The following is a 20,151-nucleotide window of genomic DNA, read 5'->3' as shown; positions in this document are numbered from 1 at the left end:
TGAGAAGCTACATGACCTCAGGCAACACTCGTTCATAAAGACCTGGGAGGTTTGGGTATGATTTTCTTTCTTCTGTTCCTTACATGGTTGTGTTCCCATCCGAGTGCTGAAGAACTGTGGGCCACAACAAAGAGGCTGCGTGTGGTGTGATCCACGTCTTGCCAGTGTCAACATTAAAGCTCCTCAAGGACTTGACCACTGAAAACAAATAAATGAATGAGCACAGACTGTGATCTGTAGAGTCAGAGTTATCAGGCTCTTGAGCCAGCTATCCCTGAACCCTGCCCACCACGACAGCAGGGGCAGCAGAGGGAGATACTAAGCTATGGAGATTTCACTGATTTAGATTAACAAAGTATTTTTTTGCCCAACCTAACGGAAGATAAAGTAACACAAGTCCTGTTGTTCTGTTATGAAAGTCCATCTTGAATATGACAAAACATTCCTACTAGCTGAAGCTCACAAGCCTGCGTTTAGGCAGGAGAGGAAACAAAAGTCCAGGGCTTGTGCCAGTGGTGTGCGACTTCAGGGTAGCACCAGTGGATTCACTTCTTTTAACTTGATATTCAACACACCAGGACTGAAACCCATTAAATTAAAGAATAAGCAGTTTAGGTAGCAGCAGGGATTGTTCCCCACAAGAACAGCATTGTCATAAATCTGGTAAGAAGAAGAGAACGTAGATTCTGTGGGATGTTAACAAAAAGCTCAAAGCTTGGCAGCAAGGGAGCAAATTAGTGCCAAATGTGATGGATACTCTGCTGAGAATGCAGCTCTGCTAAAAGTCCAATAACTTCTCAAAATAGATATAAAACAGCCATAAAAAAAAAAAAAAAGAAAACCTTCTACTCATTATTCACAGAGCCATAACTGAATTGGCACGCTAAAGGTAACTTTTTTTCTTTTGCCTGAATGCACTTCCTTCTTGCAAGGCAGCCCACAAAAAAAGGGGCTAATATTGGTGTTTCAGCTGTAAGACTCTGTGGTGAGTCAACCCTTATTGCTGTTCACGCCTCAGCTCTTGATTTCTGTAAGCGTGTTAACACTTCAGTAAATGCACAGGCTGGAAGATAAATATACTTGACTCTAAGTGACAGACTGAAAGTGTCACCAAGTAGGATGCACGAAAGGAAAGCTACTATGATAAATGCTGTAAATTCAAGCACTGAGCTGTACTGTATCACCAAACCTCTGTCAATCATACGACAGCTTTGTAAACTTCACACTAATCTCAAGAACAAGCCCAAGTGACTCCAATCACAAACTAAGTCCCTGTTTGAAACTAGAACAAAAGTACAAAATCTGAATTTTACAAATTACTCCAGCCTAAATCCTTGCTTTGAATGCCCAGACTCCAATTCTAGAAGCTGTAGGTTGAGCCTGCATTTAAACACACAGTCTAGCATTTTCAATATAACCTCCTCTGATATACTAACAAGAGGTCAAATTCTGTTCTTGTGTCCATCTAGAGTCTTTCCTGATTCTAATTTTAGTCAGAGCTGAATCCGAGCTTATGCCATCAATTCCATGTAATTTCCCAGCCTGAAAGCACCAGTGAAAGAAGTAGTGAAACACCGCAGTCGAAGCAATGACGTGAAACGTGCCAATAGCGTGAACTTTTAGTCTTTGCTTCTGCTTCCTGAAATGTCCCATACCTTCAGGCACATGGCACGCATCCCTTTCAGAGCATAGGCAGCTCATCCTGAACTACTGCCTTGCTTTGCAAATCCCACTTCACCAGTTAAAATGCGTAAATTAACTCAGAGATGCTCCTAAGCTTCCAGCAAACTTCCTTTAAAACAAAACCAGAATTCCAGATATGCTGGAACAAGCTCCCCAGAAAGTTCAACCGACTTTGAAGTAAGGGACAATTCTCAAGCAGGCAACAAAAAGAAAAAACGATGGCCAGGGAGCTAACCCCACTCCTCTGAATCCTCCTGTGCCTGTCCGGCATTTGGCCTGGGAACCGGAGGCTCCTCAGCTCTGCACTTAGTTCTGCTGCTGCCGTCCTGCCGAGCCAAGTTATGTGAACATTTTGCTCCTGACTCCCTGCTCACAGGGATTTCCAACGCAGATGACTCAGGGGGTTTTAGCACTTTAGTTATTGAAATTAAGTGCACTGTACTTAAACTGAGGAAAAAAAAAAAGGTGCGTGCTGCTGATCAGCCAACTATACAGACAAATTATCTGTAGAGTTTGGACGCTCAGCACACATCTGCAGATTCATTCTAAGAACGTAACCAAGACCCACCAGGTCAGACAGCTACATTCTTCTGCACTGCCACTTTCATCAGTAAAATCCACAAATGCAAAGAAAAAGGTTGCTAGAGAAGAGCGATAGAAAAGATTGACAGAAGCACACAAAGATAGAAGCCTCCACCAACGATTCCACCTTAATTTTGCATAAGCCAAATCAAGAAAGGTCAAGATTTGAAAAAATATCAGTAACTTCTGTGGGCATATCCATTAAGGATTTATGTTTTACAGAGCTGGGAGTTACCTAGCGTAATGACAAACATGAGAAGAAAGATATTAGCAGAAATAATACATCATCATACAACATGTAGAAGTCAAACCCAAATAAGGAAAACAGAAGAGCATAAATCTTGATGTTAAATCTAAAATCACAGCAAAGCAAGCTACAGAGAACATTGATGGGCATCTCATTAAAAGAATAAAATTAATAATAATTTTTTCTCAAACACACTGGAAGCGTAAAGCTTGTCAGGAAGCCTGTGAGGGCACAAAATGAATACTCAAAGAATAATATTCTAATAATATTCTTTCTGTACAGATGGAGCAGGTATGTACAGTATTGAGTCTTATGAAAAGGGAATCAGACAAACAGAAATTCTATCATACGGAATCAAATGAGCATTTATTTGTGGAGTTGCTAGAAGAGGGGCCAGTAACATCCCCAGTGCAGTTGTCCATTGCTTAAGCTACTGGAGTAGCAGTGCAAGGGTGTTACCCTTTCTGGGCAGCTAAAAGACAAATTCATGACAGAACTGTCCCCATGAGGCTACAGGAGAGAACGATGCGGATACACACTCCGACTCGGGAAACATTCCTTCTAATCCATACCTATCCTTTACTTTACACAAACTTACTCCCAAATAAAGGTCTTCTGAATTTTCTTTTTAAAAAATCCTACATGTCCTAGAGCTCTTGTTAAGGAGATCAACGAGCCAAAAACTTGTGGGAAATATACTTCTGAAAGCACATACTGCTGAATCTAACGTGTATCTAAAATGACATTAGAAAGGGAAGTATATAAAAAAAATCTCACCTATATTCTACTGCCACCTACTTCACTAGGAGCAAACAGACAAACAAATAAAAAATGATAAAAGGCCAAACATAGCTTGTTAGCTTTGTATTTGAGAGTATGATTTCAACTGACAGTCACTTTTCTCCCTCTAAGGATGAATTATAAAACTTTCTCCACCCAAATGTATTAATTTCTCTGAAATAGTAGAAAAACACATCACAAACTAAGGACTTCCCGTGCAGGTCCAAACATCCTGACATTTCTACATAAGAATCATTTTATTGTCTCACATTAAAGGACCAGTCCGAGTCTCCAGAAATTACTTTGTTTCCAGACTAAGACGCTTATTTTCTAATATATGTAAAATAAATATAGAGATAAGACTCACTCATTAGGAAGAGTAGATACAGGAGCAATCTCATTGTTCCCAGCTTTAAGGTGAAGGAAGGAGGAGGACTGGAGATACCAGGCAAAAGCTGCTCTCTTCCTCTGATGATTCTCCAGGTCTGCATGTCTCATTGCACTTGACGAGACAAAGTGACTCTGTTGTGGATTTCCTAACTGAGGTTTCAAGGCGTACACTAGTGACATTTTAATAAAACTGCAGATGCAAAGGCCTACTAAAAGGTAAATTTATGTTACTGAAAGGCAATTTTTCAGCAGTGTCTCCATTTCTGTCCATCAGCACCTTTAGTATACCTAGAACAACAGGATCTGTCTGGAAAAGCCACTAGGGTCTATGTTTGTACTGCCTACCTTGTCCTTTGGTGCTTGCTACGTGGACGTGCCACATCCCATCGAAACGTGCAAGCAGACTGACTCAAGTGAACTCACAGCAGGCATTTAAGAGAGATGTCAGCTCTCAGATGTCCTTCAGTCATTTTTTTTAATGCAGAGTTTCCCCCTCACACACACAGAGCACTTGCTGTTCCTCTTTTATTTTGTGTATTACTGGTGCCAGAAAAAGTGATATTTTATGGCAGGATGTCTAGGGTACATTAAGGGATTCCACATGTCTCCTCCCCTCTACCAACAATTCTTTGGTTTCTATTGCTCCCTTGTTTCTCTGTACTGTTGACCCTAGTCTAGACCAGACTAGCACAGAATTACTCTCACATAGTTCATGCTATCAGAGTACTATGTAGCAAGTGTGTTGTTATTACAAGTGCTAAATGAGCTGAACTAGCAAATGCTGAGTAACCAGAAGAGTTAACTGCATAGCAAGTCCTTCTGGAAGCTGGGGGAAGGGGGGAGGAAGCCGTTCCAGAGACGCGGTTCTCTTTGCCCAGAAAGTGTAAATTTTCGAAGCAGTCTCAGAAAAGAGCGCAACAAATCACACCAACACTTTCTAGCTAACCTCCAGCTCTCTTCCTCTAAGGACTCCCTGTCTTTAACAACGTTTGACAACCATCCCCACAGTCCAGAAACGCTGTAGCACTCCACATCTACGAAGAAAACACTCTTTGCACTCAGATTTTAGTAACAGTTAGGTGCCAGCCACGAGGAAGCTGCAGTCATGCCTTTCTGAGGCTTTGCCTGGTCCTGTCTGGCCCCACTTTTATTCGTGCTGCTGAAGCAGATGTGAGGTTGCAAAGTAGAACAGTTTTCTTTTAAAATGTCTTTTTTTTTCCCCTCCATTTTTATTTTTGTTTTAGTCCCAGAGCAACAAATGAAGTTTCTTAAATACAGCAAAGAAGAACAAAACTGATAGCTAGCCACAGGAACAGTCCAGCTGAGGAACCTGCCAGCTGCATCACTTCAGAAATAGCTCTTTGCAGCTTATGTAGACTTAAATAAAGCATCTGTTCTTCGTCTGAGCCCTTTTGCTTGTCACATTTCAAAGACTCCTTTTACTAGCTACAGAGGCAATGGAAAGTATGCCCAGTTGCAAATGGGGTCACAAAGAGATGAAGAGAGAGGGAATCAACTGAGACACAGATACACCTCCCCGTACTGGCTTCAGCTTCAGAGCACGCTTTGAAAATAACAGGGGAAAGAAAAAAACAATAAAATAAAACGTGCAAAGCATTTGAGGAACGAGAAAGTCTTGCTTCCACCTATACCCCTGAGGAAAATGGCCTTATGGGGAACTGGGAACCACACAAACCAGACATGAAATTCCATTTAAGAAAATTACACAGATAAGCAGTGAGATAGGTCACTGTGCAGTGGGGAGCACTGTAGTAGAGAGGCCACAGGGAGCAATGGCCAGGCAAAGTGTGCTTGAGCGGAGGATGAGTTTGGAAGCAACAATATCTGCATTCATCTCCCAGCCCTGCCAGGAAAGAAGCAACTTTGACCAAGTCCCACAGGGGAGGGTTTGAGCTTCCATAACGCTGCCTGGAAAGTAATGAGAGCTGCTGGTGTCTTCATGGCATGGCTGGGCCTTCGGAGTCTCTGTGGCTCATACATACAGAGTAGAGAAACTGCAACTATTCCTTCACTGACATTTATAAAAGGTTTCTGTTTTCTCAGATGAGAGCCCTGCAAAGCCTCTCCATTTGCTTAGGGATGGGTTCACATGCAGGTGGGTTTACCTGTCACGAGGGGCAGAAGGGAGAGGGCACTTCCTCTATTGATAATGTCTTGTGTAAATGACTGAAGTGTTTCGTGACAAAACATTGTGATCTATTAAGAGTGGATTCCAAAATCCTGTTGGGCCTCACAAGCTGGGTCATAGCTTTGAAGGAACTGCAGACATTCCACAAAACAAATGCCAGACAGCCTTCCTTTTTGTAACGTGACCAAAATGGGAAGTGGTTCAGAAACCAGAGACAAGCCTCATGCATTAAGAATACAGAAAACTGGGAGATTACTGATATTAATCTCAATAGTGCTGACTCACCTCTCACTGCAGAGAGGGTCTAACTCCTCAAAAATCTCCTTTTTTCCATAGCACATCAAAGAACTGTACAACAGCCTGGGCACTGCTAAATCTTCTGACCAACCTGACATATCTGTTTGCTGCATGTGCCTGTCCCTGTCTGCTGTCCATCATCCTTCATTCATGAGCTTGAGAGGGCTGGGACTGGCAGTCTGTGGCATGACTGTGAAGCACAAGGAATGCTAAGGTCCTGTTTCACAGCAGACACTAGATGTTTAAGAACATTTTTGATGCAGATCAAAAGATAAACTAACACTGCAAGATTAAGAAAGGGATTTAAAGAGAAGAAGGTTCAAGGAATGGCTGAAGAGGCAGGTTATCTTGAAAGCAAGTTGTTACAGCCCACAGCTATCAAAAACACTACCAACAAGCAAGATTTCTCTGTTGTTGTTTATTAAGACTCCAGGAAGGGATGGCAGATCAGATTCTGCATTTCTTGAGAATCTCAGTTTCCCCACCACAGCAAAGCACCAAGCACAGCAAGAGGTTACCATATGCCAGATGATCCTTTTGTGCAATATGAGCACCTTGCCAAATCTGGGGAACACTTAGGACAAAGCCATAGATGGAAAAAGCAGCTGAAGGCTTCACAAAGCAAGAAAACAGCAGAAGCTGGAGTGAAAAAAAGTTAGTTACAATTCAGAGACCCGATGCAGTGAAGCTGCAGAGGGAATTGCCCAGCACAGGGGAAGAACCCGTCTGAAGTGACAGGGAATAAGTTTAAAAGCAATGCTTTTGCTGCCAGTCCCATGCATGTAGTAAGCAACAGGATTAAGATGGCTGTCTCTAAAAGACAAACCTCCTAGCTTCTCTTGCTCAGAGTAGAAATGAGAGACGGAAGATCTTGAGTTGCATAATTTATCTTACTGAATGAAAGGTGCTGCCAACATTTGTAGTCTGCAGATCTTTCAGGGTTATCACTAGCCCTTGCTTCTATGAAAGATGCATCCAATGCAACATCAGCTGTCACAGGTTCAGATGTGGCTGCATGAACTGACATGAGGTCATGAAAAACAAGAGTTCACTCGCATGCCAGTGAGGTCAGCACAGTGCTGGGTGAGAGGTAATCAGGAATTTGATAAGGCCTTATGGTCCACACTGATCACATCTTCTCTTCCTTTTTGAGAGCCTGAAGCTCTGAAAATACATCCAAGGATAAACGTTTTCTATTAAGTAAACTTGCTATATTGACAGTGTACAGCAATACATGTTACTATTTTTAAATATAGGCTGAAAGTGAGACAGCTCATTTTTATCTCTTTTCCACAGAGTTTAAAGTTTGTTTCCCATCCTGCCTGAGGCAGTGTGCACATTACAAAAAGCAATGAGGTCCTTGTAATTGTTTACAGCAAGACAGGAGGACGCCCACTAAGACTGACAGGAAATATTAAGCGCACGATGCATTTTGGCCCATCTGTCTCTTAGAAGCCATGTGCAGGATTCTGCTGCTGTCTTCTACAGAGACAAAGCAACCTGTGAAAGACAGACATTTCAGAAATTCACCATGTGAAGTTACAGGTCCAGGAAATGCACATCACTTGTGTGCATTTGCTTAAGAACACCAATCGTGCACACGATTTCATTATAATACTGTGAAATGGGAATTCTGATGTGAGCTAAACACCGAGCACTGCAGGTACTGACAAAGACTCACTATGGCTTTTGATGATTGAAGACTGAGTATTTGTCCACTCATGTTTCACACCGACAGTGTTTTGCACAGAAGCCAACTCCATCCTTAGCAACTTTTTATGCCTCTACAACACTCTTTATTCCAAAGCACTTCAGTACAGTCTCTTGTACCCAAAAATAACAGTCAACCCATTCTTAGATAGATCACTCCATCCTTTGCTTCTCTATGGCAAACAGCGTTATTTCTATACAGCTCAGAAAGAAGCACTGCCTTCCCAAAGACAACTCTGCACTGCCCGTATGATCTTGCTCTTGCACCTTTAGACATAGTAATAAGAAAGTGTCAGGCAGAGAAAGTTGAGTAAAAATAGTTTCTTCAGAGGAAGTTAATGATTAAAGTGCATGAAAATATTTAAGCCACAGGCTGAACCACAGTCTTTGATGAAATACACTTTTAACACCAATAATGCCTTCAATTCTTCCAGCTGCTGTAGGAAGAACTACTCCTTTGAAGTTGGAAGCAAGGTTGCAATCCAGAAAACCTGCTAAAGATTTCTGGTTTGTCCCTCTAGAGGCATCATCTCAGTTGCAGATAGCTGGGGCTGCAATAGTGACTGCTCCTCTGGAACAGCTGATCTCAGCTGTTTCTGTGGCATCCGTTTCCATGATCTTGTCTCTACAGCAGGAGACAAAAACAGCAGCCCTTTGTCAGCAGGAAGCTGACAAAGGGATCCAGTTTTAAGAAGAGTGCAGATTTAGGGAAAACCCAACATACAACAGATAGTATTTTAAGTGTTGCAACCTCCCCACTCTAGAAAACCAGCATCTAGGAAGAACCTACATCAGAAGAGCATGGGGCCATGTTTAAATCCAGTGGAGCTTCTGCCCAAGGTCTGCCAGGCTGAACAAAATATTTCTAGAGGAAGTAACAGCTCTGCATTTTTCACGTAGAGTTGCTTCCCAAGTGTAACAAGGGAAGCAAACATAACTATCTTGGGCAGAATTTGACAAAGTTGCCAGTGTTAATGTCCTGATTTGTGCTATAAAAGCTCTGTGATTTTAACAATTGCAGTATGAGTGGGCCTAAATTTTACCTTTCCTAGAAAAAGCACCACGCATTTGGGCTACTGAGTCAAAGGGAGGAACAGCCCTTGCTTTTCTCAGCAGCGTTTCCTGCCCATTTCTACCAGAGGTAAGCAGGAATGGCATCTCCTTCTTTCTCATTATTTGTCCCCAAACTCTGACCAGGACCATACCCCTACTCTAATTCTTTATTTTCTCAGCTCACAAGTGCTGCTGCTACTATTGAGGGATGCTGTATGGAAGCAATTTCATGTGCAAGCTGGCCTGCCTAAAGTTTCTGTTACCAAAGACAAAGTAACATGCCAAGAGTAGTTGCTGAGGAGGAAGCTAAAAGGATACTGAAGACCTTTCTTCATGATTTAATTTACCTTCTGGATTTATTTCTGAATCACTGGTGTTTCCAGGGTCTTCCTTAAGAACTCCCACCTCCTTTGCCCAATTCGTCCATTTAATTTCCTCTACTCTGGAGAGACAAAATGCAACAGACACTGATGCACGGAGCACAGCATTTCAGTACATATCTCATTGTCCCACAGCGTCCCAACACAGCTCATCCTGCCAACACAATCCTAATGGTTTGGTTATAGCAACAACACCCTACAGAGCTTGTTTTTGAGTAAAGATCTTCTGGAGTCTAAGCTCCACAAGGTAAATACCTTCTTCCCCTGCATATTGTGTGCGGGTCTATGTTGTTTCCAGTTCCTCCCAGGGAACATACTTAATACAAAGGAGAAGATTCTACTTTCTATACATGCTCCATAGCCCAGAACACCCTGGAGTTCAAGTGCTGCCGGCAGTTCGGTTCACTGGGTAGAGAAAGGTTCATCTGCTCTCCCAGCCCCCCTATGGAAGGAAGGGTGCTGCCCCCTCGTGTTGCACTCCAGTTGCATGTTCCAGAGCGAAAGGGCCACCAGCCTGCATCCCTCCCACCACAGCCTGCTCCGGGCACACAGCTATGCTCGCAGCAAAGAAAGCACCGTTGCAGACGCCCTGCCACCATAACCACACCATAGGTGTGGGTTAAACAGGACATCTTTTGGTGGCAGCGTGTCTTGGTGACAACGGTGGTGGCTCAGCTAGCTCTCAGACTGCCAGCATTCCTGTCACCAACCAATATGCAGGTACCCAGGAACATGTGGTTGAGTCACTCCACTAACTCAGTGCTGAAATTCCCCGTGGCGGTTCAGGGCTACCAGCTATGGGAACCTGTTACTAGGCTGGGGTGTAAGAAGTAAAGGTACGTTTGTCTTACCTGAAACACCATCTCTCATCTTTCTTATTGAGGCCCACTGACATGAAGCAGCCAGATCTCCTCTTCCCACCTTGGCGCCACAGCCAGGCCTTCTCTATTTCTAGAATAGCAATAGCCCTCTGAAAAAAGAAGTCCATGTCAGAGAGAAAACAGGCCATACAGAGCCCAGCCCTTCTTTTTGATTATATCTTCCCCAATTAGCAACTACTTTGACTTAGAAAATCTCTTTGGAACTCAATCCCAAATTGCTCCTTAGCTTAATAGCACCAGTCAGTTAGTTACTGTCTCAAGTTACTTATGCAAGTGGACCTGGACTGGCTGGTAGCCATGCAAACAGCATGAGCTTTAAATACATCTAAAAGTGATGTTAGGATTTACCCCCAGAATGGCAAATTTATGTAAAAGAGAAGTTTATAGCTGACGCTTAGGACAAAAACAAGCACTGTCATCTCTGATATCATGAGACTCAAGTAGGAGTTTGGTCCATGACATGAATGCTGAGCAGCACCATGTCTCACCTGCAGCTTCCAGACGCTTTTGCTATAACCAGAAATATCTGTGACAGTCTCGCTCATGAGCGCAATCAGCATGTTGAGCAAAAGAATGTAAGTGAGGATCACAAAGAGAAGCAGCAGGAGCATGACGAAGTATCTGAATCTGGCATGTTCCTGGAACTCCAAGTCGCCCATCCCAATGGTGATCTTGAAGAGCTCCAGGGAGACGCTAAGCAGCCCGCCATACATAGCATGGCTCCCAGCGCTCTCCATCTGAGCAAGAGACTTGTTCTGAGAGACCGAAGGAGCATCCCCCATCAGCGTAACCAGAGCTATGAGAAAAACAGAATTTGAATCCTCCTCAGAAAAAAAATTACTTCTTGCAGCCCAGCCTATACCACAATGCTGAGTAAGTCCTTACCTGCAGCAAAGCCAAAGAGGAAGATCATATAAACCAAGAGGAAACGCAGCAGATCTCTCAGGATAGTCTAAAACACAAATCAGGAGGAAGTGACATTCTTTATCTCACATGAAATCACCAGGATGATCTCCTGTTCTCACACATCATAAACCAACTCCCAGTAACAATACTGAAAACAAGTTGGGAAATGCTTTTATCCAGTTTAAAAAATCTCTAATACATGTCAAATTACTTCCTCGGGTAAGTAGCTTCATTGGTAGCTTCATCTGAGAGTACTACATGAGCTTCTTTGTTATGTTTGTATGAATAGGTTCTTTGAAACAAATAAATATCATGTCAGTTCCCCAGTATGGCTGTTTCCAAATTGTTTTGACACACATCTTTCTTTTCTATCTCCATTGTGTTTCACACAAGTGGTGATCAGAATTCTTCCCTGGCAGCTCATTTCGCCTGCTTTGTCTTGCCTTTTAGTCCCAGACTCCTTTATGGACCTGGAAACACTTCTCAGCCCAAGCATAACAGTTCCAGGGAACTTGCACTGGTTTTGACTGCTAGTTTTGAGTCATTTTATGACAAACAGGTGTCAGCTGCTCTCACCTGCTATATTCAAAGATGGCAAACTAGTAGTTTGCCACAATTGTACTTCCTTGAAGACACTGATCTAATCTCCTTCTGCAATTTCTTTACTTCCACAGTCAATATATCATTTCTATTTATGGTTTTCATGGTCCCGAGAGAAAAGTAAATTGCAGGACTTCTATTAGTTCCTCACACTCAAAAGCTTTTCATGCAAAGTTTTTTTCCCCCGAGTACTGACCTTCTGTATCATGACACTGTATATCCCAGTGCGTTGAAAGCCCCGAGTGTAATACAGCATGTTCACCCATCCCAGAAGCAGGGAGAACACCATCACTGCCACATAGTTTTCTGAACTTGCACCATACAGGACTGCTGACAGTAGCAATGAGAAAGCCTGGATGAAGCTGGAGGGAAGTAGAATGAGTGACACAGTGATTTACCTCAACAAAAAGGCCCATTTGCAGATCTGTTCTGTTCTGCAAGGAAAAGCAAACACATTTTACGAGGCTACATAGAGCATATGAAGTGGCAGTTAATCAGACACATAGTTTATATTAGCAAATCCTGCTATAACCAGACCCACAAATTGTTGCAGTTTTGTTATGAACTGGTTAATCTCACAGTATGGAAACTCTCAACTGCTTAATGCAACTCCCATAACTGATATAAAATGGAAAATAATTTTAAGTTATGAACACATGCACACATACATGCACACACATGCATCTATACACATTTTTCCTCAGAAAACTGAGAAGTTATTTTCCTTTCAACCAAATCTGAGCCACAGTGACAGTATGATTAAGAACTTGAGCTCTTTTTCTAACAAGTAGATGTTCTTAACTGTAGAATAAATGAAGGTCTGACCTTCACTGTGTTCTGCTACAAATCCAAGGACAGCCCCTACCCAGCAAAGGCCATTACACCAAAGAGTTATGACAGGATGCAGCAGGTAGGAGAAGCAAGCAGGGAAGGGATAGAAAGAGGAAGCAGTGGCAGAGAATCAATCTTTCCTGCTCACCATCTCTATAGCAATGTTAGGGCAACTTAGCTGCACACAGCAGAGAACCAATTTCACCCGTGCTTTCATTATGCAAAAAACCTTAAGAGACATACATCAAGATCTCAATGCAGCTGTCAGAACACATAGTCTTCAGGGACTGGCGTCTCCTCCGCAAGTACAGGCTCTAATAGAGAAAAATCAGTGGTAGCCATTCATTAAAACAGGGCATGCTAGAGAGTGATTCCTGCCCGGCTATCCTGGCTATATCCCGGCTATTCCTCCCCCTGCCTATCGCTCAGGGGAGAAGTTTGCTTCATAAGCTCCTCTTCATGCTTTCATTTTCAAGATCCCAAATTTCAGCTAGTCATCCTTCCAAGATGAAAAAAGGCCTTATTTATAAAGGGCAAGGATAAGCAAGGGCTGAAACATGGTTCATCCCTGTGTCTTCATGAATAGACTGCATTAAATGCCAAGGATGCATTTTAGTACCATAAATCACAGAAGTCTCATAATTACTGTTGTGAGCCTATTCTTCCTCTTGCCCAGCAACCTGGCTTGCGCCACCCCGTCACTGCTAGATCACACTGATACCGTAAGTGTCTCAGGGCAGGATTCCCTCCTGCCATCCACTTATGCACATCCTGATGTCAGGAGAACCGAATCTGTTGCCTCCATGTCAGTGATGGTTTCCTTTTTTTCTTTCTTACAATGAAACTACACAAGAGATCCCCATACCTGAGCAAATATTAGATAAACACCTCCTAGCAAGATAATGATCAGTCCAGAGACCCACAGGAAGCCTCCAGCCGTGAACTCCACTGGAAACGAAGGCTGCAAGATGAAAACAAAAAACACCAAAACACTGAAGACAGGCAGAGGTAGTGATGATAACCACCCTGTGCCTTTTAAAACTCAGCTCCATCCATTCAGGTCTTTCCAGATAAAAGATTGGGCCTACCTTTACCCGTAGGGGTTGGTAGTACGCAATGGCTGTAAAGATGATCATGAATGACAAGTATGAAACAAAACTGAAGTAGAATCTCTTGGAAGCAAATGTTTCCCATTTTTGTTGAAGCAGTTTGTTCAGTGGCTCCAAAACCACCATCTTGTACCGATTCTGTGGAAAAAACCCAACAAAAATGTACCCATGTGTCAACAGGAATGCAAATTCCCCAGAGAATTGTCTTTTTTAGGGTTGGAGTCCAGTGGCTCCAATTAGGGTATCCCTAAGGGTTTATTCAGTCAGGCCTTTCAGTATGAAAGAAATCATCTATCCTATAAGAAGTTGCTTCTACTTGGCTTCATCAAGCCTTAGGACAACCAAAGGATCAAAAATTTCTCTCATACTATAGATTATCAGAGGCATACCAAGTAGACTATAAATAATAAAATATGCATACTTCCATCATGTGTTTCTTTTCCAGAGAAATGATCATGTGAAATACCACATTAACTTGAAATGATTTGCATAATTATACAGCAACACTATAGAAAGGCAGGAAAAATGTTGCTGTCTTTGCCTTTTACTGAAAGCACTCACCGGTGTGTCACTGCTGTATGCCAGAATCTCCAGCACAGAATTTTCCTCAAAGCTGTCTATAGAGGATAAGTCATAGAGAGACACATGGATAGGTCCATAGGTCCATTCAGTGAACTTGCGTGACAGATGCCTGTACACTGGGTCTTTGATCTCTCTTTGGATGATGTGCTTGAAGATCTGAAGAGAAACCAGATGCACACTAGAAAAATGTGTATGTAATGAAGGTGTAGAATGAAACAATCACACCCAAATCACCTTCAAATACAGGACACCTGGCTTTCTGCATTATACACTTTGATATATCCAAACACCAGACTATCTGGCAAAGAGCAGGCAATCTAACTACACCTTGTATTAGCTCTTCCAGGAGTAGAACAAATTTTGGTCCAGACCAGCTCTCTTGGCTGGGACAGAGCAGCAGCAGCCAGCTGAGACTCTGCAGGACACCAACTGGAGTGGCCTGGAGGAGGCCTCCCCTTTATTGTCTCCTGTGGCACTGCCACTAGCATTACTACGGGTTGGGTGCAAGATGCTCCTACATCAAACCCCACTGCTATGCTGAGGATGTAAGCTGCAGTCTTCCTTGTTTCTCAGCAACCCCAGGGGTTCCCTCTAGTTGTCTTTACCTCCACTTTGCCTGTCTTGGCAGCAAGCTGCAGAGGATTTAATCCATCATAGTTCACTATCTCCTCCAGTTTCCACGTTGGGTCAACCTTCACACCTGCCTTCAATATCTCAACATATGTTGTGCTCACAAACTTTGTGTTCTCCTCAGTGTCATCTGCAATCATCACCAGGGCATGGAGGACGGTGTTGCCCTGTGTATCCTGCTCCTGGAGCCTGGCTTTCTGGTGGGGATTGTTTAGAAGATATTCCACCACCTCAAGCTGGTTCGTACAAGCAGCCAAGGAGAGGGGAAGTTCACCTGAAGAGATTAGGACAGTATTTGGAGGGGAAGCAGAAAGGGGTAAAAAAAAAATTAAAGAAAAAAAGCAATTCTAGGGAAATATATTTAGCCTACAGTTTTACCACTGGAACACAGAACAAGTTCTTTCTCAGTGTCTCTATATTCAGAAAGGGTTTTGTAGTTTACAATTACTCCTTATTTCCAGGGGCAGCTGAAACACTTTCCCAGACCCCTAATTTGGCTAAACTCACCAAGTATTTGGCTCTGTCTGAAACCCCTCAGATGGGATTAAACACATAAAACCAAAGACAATTGCAAATGCTCATTGGACACCTCAGCCTGCGAAAGGATCCTGACATTCAAATAAGTCAAGAGTTTGATTACAGGACAGTGGAGACAGCAACCCACGCACAAAGGGGCAAACCCAACTAGAATTAGCAGCATCTCATACAGTAAGGCAATAAAAAAGCGAAGGAACATGTTCCACACTGACTCACCAAAATAAAAGTAAACGCCTTCTTTCTTCTTCTTGAAGAATTCACCATGGGCTCTGGCATGGACATCAGCTCCATTCTCTACTAGAAGTTTCACTAAATCTAGGCTCCTTTTCTCTATGGCAATATGGAGTGCTGTCTGACCTAAGGAAACAGGCAAAACCTATCACTCAGTGCCACTATCAGAGGGAACAGGCAAAGTACTCTTCAGCAAAGCACTGTTTCAACAATCGCTGTATGTTCTGCGTAGCAACCCTGCAGTCTCAGTGCTAGGCAGGGAGTGAGTGGCAATTGATGACTTTTAACAATGTTCATTGGAAAAGCAAGTTGGAAATACTAAGTCAGAAGACAAGCCCCAAGACTGTCAGAAATTCAACACAAGACAAGGCAATTACCCAGCCTGGCACTAAGATCCCAAGCAGCTATGAGAGGATAAAGACAACTATACACGTACATGACCATGCTGCATGTCTGCTATTAAAAGGATAATCCAACCAGCAGAACTCATTCTTTGATAGTGATATACTATTTCTTTTTCACTTTTAGACATGCTTTTTAAGCTTTCCAAAGCAAATCCTCTCATATTCCTAGGTTATTAAACGTCTATCATTTCTGTTTTATAGACTGAGAACAAAGTTGCAGAAGTGAAGTGTATAATTCAGGGCCGAAGAGGACACAGACCAGAATCAAATATCAGAACCAAAAGGTGAGTAGGCTGCTACTGTAACTGCACCAGAACTCTGGAACTGCTGGAATTGCAGTGCTGCATAAGCTCCAGTTCCCCTCTTTTTCCTTGTATCTGCACATCTCACCTGTCTGATGGGGAGGCTGCTCTGACACAGCATCAGAAAAGAAACCTTACCTCTGTAGTAACAATCAGAGCATGACACATTGACAAGCGGCCTGGGATTCTGTGTCTTTTGGTCTATTTCCAGCAAAAGTGGGATTGTGTCATTCTTTCCATTTTTTAGGTTCAACAGGGCTTTCATTAAGCAGGTCTTCCCAGTCTTTGCATCTAGTAAAAAAAGAGTATTGAATGGGTTGCGCATGTACTTTGCACACATCTGTGTTACTTGATTCAGAACTTAACTTTCACTGTAGGACCAAATACAATAATTATTCTAAAGGCCTTTCTTAGTATTTTTACTCTGCAGTAGAGGCAAAAGCCTTAGGATATATATAATTAATGGCATTCTCCATCCTCAGGTGGACATTAGGAAAATAAAAGAATGGACAGAGAGCTGGAGAAAGCAAAGAACCACGAGCAGGTTCCCCTGCTTCCCTCCTACATTAACAAGCACTGCCTCTGCTAACGCTGTTTATGGAACACTGAGCAGGAATCTACCTGTATATTCAGAATTGGTGAGAAATTTGGAGGTCCTCCTTAAGTACTCAAGTAAACCATCCAGTGCCTCAGGGCTGCCCCTTGAGACTGCGCTGAAGAGCCTGTCTCTGTCAAAGCGATTGGGGTCCTTTTGGCTACGGAAGAAATGTGAAGCGTTAAGAAGTTCTGGAGAGTGGAAGACAAGAGTGTGCAATAAGTTCTAGAGGGACGGTGTAAGAAAGGAGGGAGACAGAAAAGTTTGTCAGAAAAAACAAGTATTTTATTTTTGAGTCAAGGGAAAAATAGACAGTTATTTCCCATAATTCTCTTAAGTGGCTGCTCTTCCCATCAGCTGGAGCTCTTCCCAGATCCAGTCTGATGTGCAACCCTGGAACACATCCAGAGCACAAAGACAGAGAAGCCCAAGATAGCTGCAGGACCAGAATCAGTCCCATCACATAGTGTGAAGCACTCTGTGAGCTAGTTTACATCCCTCCCTGGCAAGAACAAAGGGCTCCATACTAAGCTGCTCTTACACCCAACTTAGCATATTTGGTGCTAGTTCAGCTATAACCAAAATACGCCACAACACACACATACCCTCCAAATGCAGAAGGAAAGGGCTAACATGTCCCCTTTCTGCCTTTAATTACCTCCCACCAGATTCCTGTAACATTCCTGTATTGTCACTTTTAGTTCAGACTTTGGTCAAGTCTACAGGTCCCTACAAGCAGGGATCTGTATAGATCAACAGGGATCCCACCTTTGTCAAATATCCAAGTTACTCACTTGCTGACAAGTCCTGGCCGATAGTTCAGATTAATCTTGACTTTAGGAGGAAAGTCACTGCTCTCCTTCTGATAAGGTGTCTCCAAGGGCCGTGGCTCTCCTTTCTTTCCATGTAGCCCTGATCTTTCTCCTTTTTTACTAGATGCAGGTTTATCATCCTGGATACTGTCATCTGTTTCTAGCAATCCTATCAACCTGTTCCTCTGACCTGGGCCTGGCTGCCCATTTGTGAAGTTATCCATTTCTAGTAGAGATGGTCTTGCAGATCACCAAAGATGCTCCCCACTGGGAGACTAAACCTGCAAGGGAGAGGGGGAATTAACACAATTGTTCACAAACCTAGAATGTGTATGGTACAGCACACACAGAGGAAAGCATGCTTCCAGGTCCAGTGTTCTTAGAGTTGACTATGCGTCCCTTGAGAGAGAGATTCAGTAAAACTCTGAAAACAATGGGAGTAAGTGACTAAAGGATCAAGGCCTTAAATAGGGTACCACTGGAGAAGTTCAAAAGCTGTTCGTGAAATACAGGCAACTTGTCCGCAGAACATCTGAACCCCCTTTATGAGATGACCTCACCTGCTGGCAGCAGCACAGGGTCCTTACATAAAAGGCAAAGAAAGTGGATCTTTAGGAGACTACAATCATTGTTCTTGTCTCAGTGCAGCCAACACAGGCTAGTCACCAAGTGGCCAAAAAGATAAGGCTTAAGTAGGCCTTCTTTGGAAGAGAGTGATAAGGCTGTTCATGTTCTCTTTTGGTAAGAACGACAATAGTTCTACAGGGATAACATATGCACAAATTACATTCCGTGCATGCACGCTCACATTTCATCCTGGGGCAAAACAAGTGGGATCTCCCCAGTGTTTGGAGCTGTTGGCTATCCATGTGGACACACACTTTGAAATTCCAGCTCCACAGCAGACACCCCAGCTGCCATGCGGACACTCACAGCCCTCAGAGCCTGCACACAGCACAGCTCTCCCAAGAGCAAAGCTTGATCCAGATCTGCTGTACAGAGAGCATCAGTATTCATCAGAGCACCCAGTCAGCCCACTTCTCATCTAATATGTCCTGTACTCCTTTTTTACTCTTTTGAGACATGTCTTCATATTTATCTGGATACATCTCAGATCCACACCCAATGCAAGCTGTCTGTAGTCAGCATGTAACTGCAGATCCATGCACAGTTTGTGAGACAGCAAGGAAACATCCATGATTACCAACCTGAAGCAGAGCTTTTTCTAATAACTCCGTCTTATTCACATGTAGTCCCTCCAAATGGTTAACAGGTTTTCTCTGAAGAGAAATCTCCCTTGCTGGGACTACAGCCAGACTCCATACCCTGTACCAGCAAAGAGGTAAATTGACACAGCATAAGCATTCTGGCTTAGATGAGGATGTGGAGAAACATAGTTCTAGGCAGAAAACAGCCACAAAACATCTTTATGCAGCTCACAGCAAGAAATCCAAGGGCTGATTTCAAGAGAAATCATTATGATAATTCAGCCATTCAGTTTAGTCTGTGCTCTAATGACAAACATTCCTCTGCACACACAGACATACACCCCATAATCCCATTTCAGACTTATTTCCTCCCCCAAAACACTTACTGGTACATTTGCTGATCCTTTAGAGGTCTATTTGTACTTCCATAATAGTTTGCTTGTGCTTTTCTGTCTTCCTTTCCCCAAAATCATTTCTCAGCTGCAGTTTCCATCTCTCCACAGCACTCGAGAGAGTTATTTATTGTCAGCCTTGTACAGACAGACTGTCTGGTTTAAAAGCAAGAGCAAAATGGTCCTAAAAAAGACCCTATAATACATACATTCACTTTGTGTGTCCCTAGGAAACACAGAGAGCACTCTGTTTGCTAGCTCAGCTTTCACTTCTCTACTAAAGTGCTGAGTTGTTTCTTTCTGCGACTTTACCAAGCCATTTTGAGTAGCGCAACACAAAAAAGCCCTGCTGTCAAAAGAGGAAGAGCACAGCACTTACCCCAAGTTGCTGCAAGCTCCACCCAAGAACTGATCTGACAAGGAGTCCCAACGGATCCTTCAGAACGTAAATAATCTCTCAGTAGAAATCAAGTCAAATACCAACAAGCATTAATAAGCATGAAAGCGGACCCCAAATTATTTACGTCCATGGGTGAGAGTCCTCCTCTTCCGCAGAGAAGACCACGCTCATATTAGCACTCTATTAACGGCACAACATTGAACTCCTAGTTGGTGGTGGTCCATGAGAGAATCCAGGCTGCCTGTGCGAAGGAATAACCACAGATTATAGTAATTTACTCAACTGTATAGCTTTTTGCAAAGTGAAGAAGGGCTTGCACAGGAAATGACTAGATAGATTTCTCAGTAAAAGAGAGAGCCAATGAGTGCAGTGCTCTTATATGGGAAAGCTGGCTGGCTATTGCAAATTCATCACGCTTAACCCCTGCCTGCACGTATAGAGGCGACATCTCGTGGCTTTC

General features: G+C 43.0%; 1 protein-coding gene across 3 annotated transcripts; it reads right to left on the bottom strand.

Annotated features, from left to right (window-relative positions):
- Positions 1–7,873: 7,873 nt before the first annotated feature.
- Positions 7,874–19,840, bottom strand: LOC104257995 (transient receptor potential cation channel subfamily V member 2). Of its 3 annotated transcripts, none has more exons than XM_059829533.1 (17): positions 19,671–19,840; positions 18,900–19,017; positions 17,674–17,972; positions 16,906–17,039; positions 16,423–16,575; positions 15,564–15,704; positions 14,786–15,084; positions 14,160–14,336; positions 13,578–13,736; positions 13,355–13,450; positions 12,733–12,803; positions 11,855–12,020; positions 11,038–11,104; positions 10,641–10,948; positions 10,123–10,241; positions 9,239–9,333; positions 7,874–8,463 (listed from the first exon to the last, which is right to left on the bottom strand). In XM_059829533.1, exons 3-17 carry the CDS (start codon positions 17,913–17,915, stop codon positions 8,333–8,335), a joined length of 2,358 nt encoding a protein of 785 aa, XP_059685516.1. In that variant the 5' UTR covers positions 17,916–17,972; positions 18,900–19,017; positions 19,671–19,840; the 3' UTR covers positions 7,874–8,332. The 3 variants fall into 3 exon arrangements, with proteins under 3 accessions (XP_059685516.1, XP_059685515.1, XP_059685517.1); XM_059829532.1 differs by lacking the exon at positions 19,671–19,840 and adding an exon at positions 19,286–19,500; XM_059829534.1 differs by lacking the exon at positions 19,671–19,840 and adding an exon at positions 19,286–19,500 and having other exon boundaries at positions 8,428–8,506.
- Positions 19,841–20,151: the final 311 nt, after the last annotated feature.

This window comes from Gavia stellata, chromosome 25, assembly GCF_030936135.1.
Source record: "Gavia stellata isolate bGavSte3 chromosome 25, bGavSte3.hap2, whole genome shotgun sequence".
Taxonomy (NCBI): domain Eukaryota; kingdom Metazoa; phylum Chordata; class Aves; order Gaviiformes; family Gaviidae; genus Gavia; species Gavia stellata.
The sequence above is the reverse complement of the archived record's forward strand: the minus strand, read 5'-3'. Positions and strand labels throughout refer to the sequence as shown.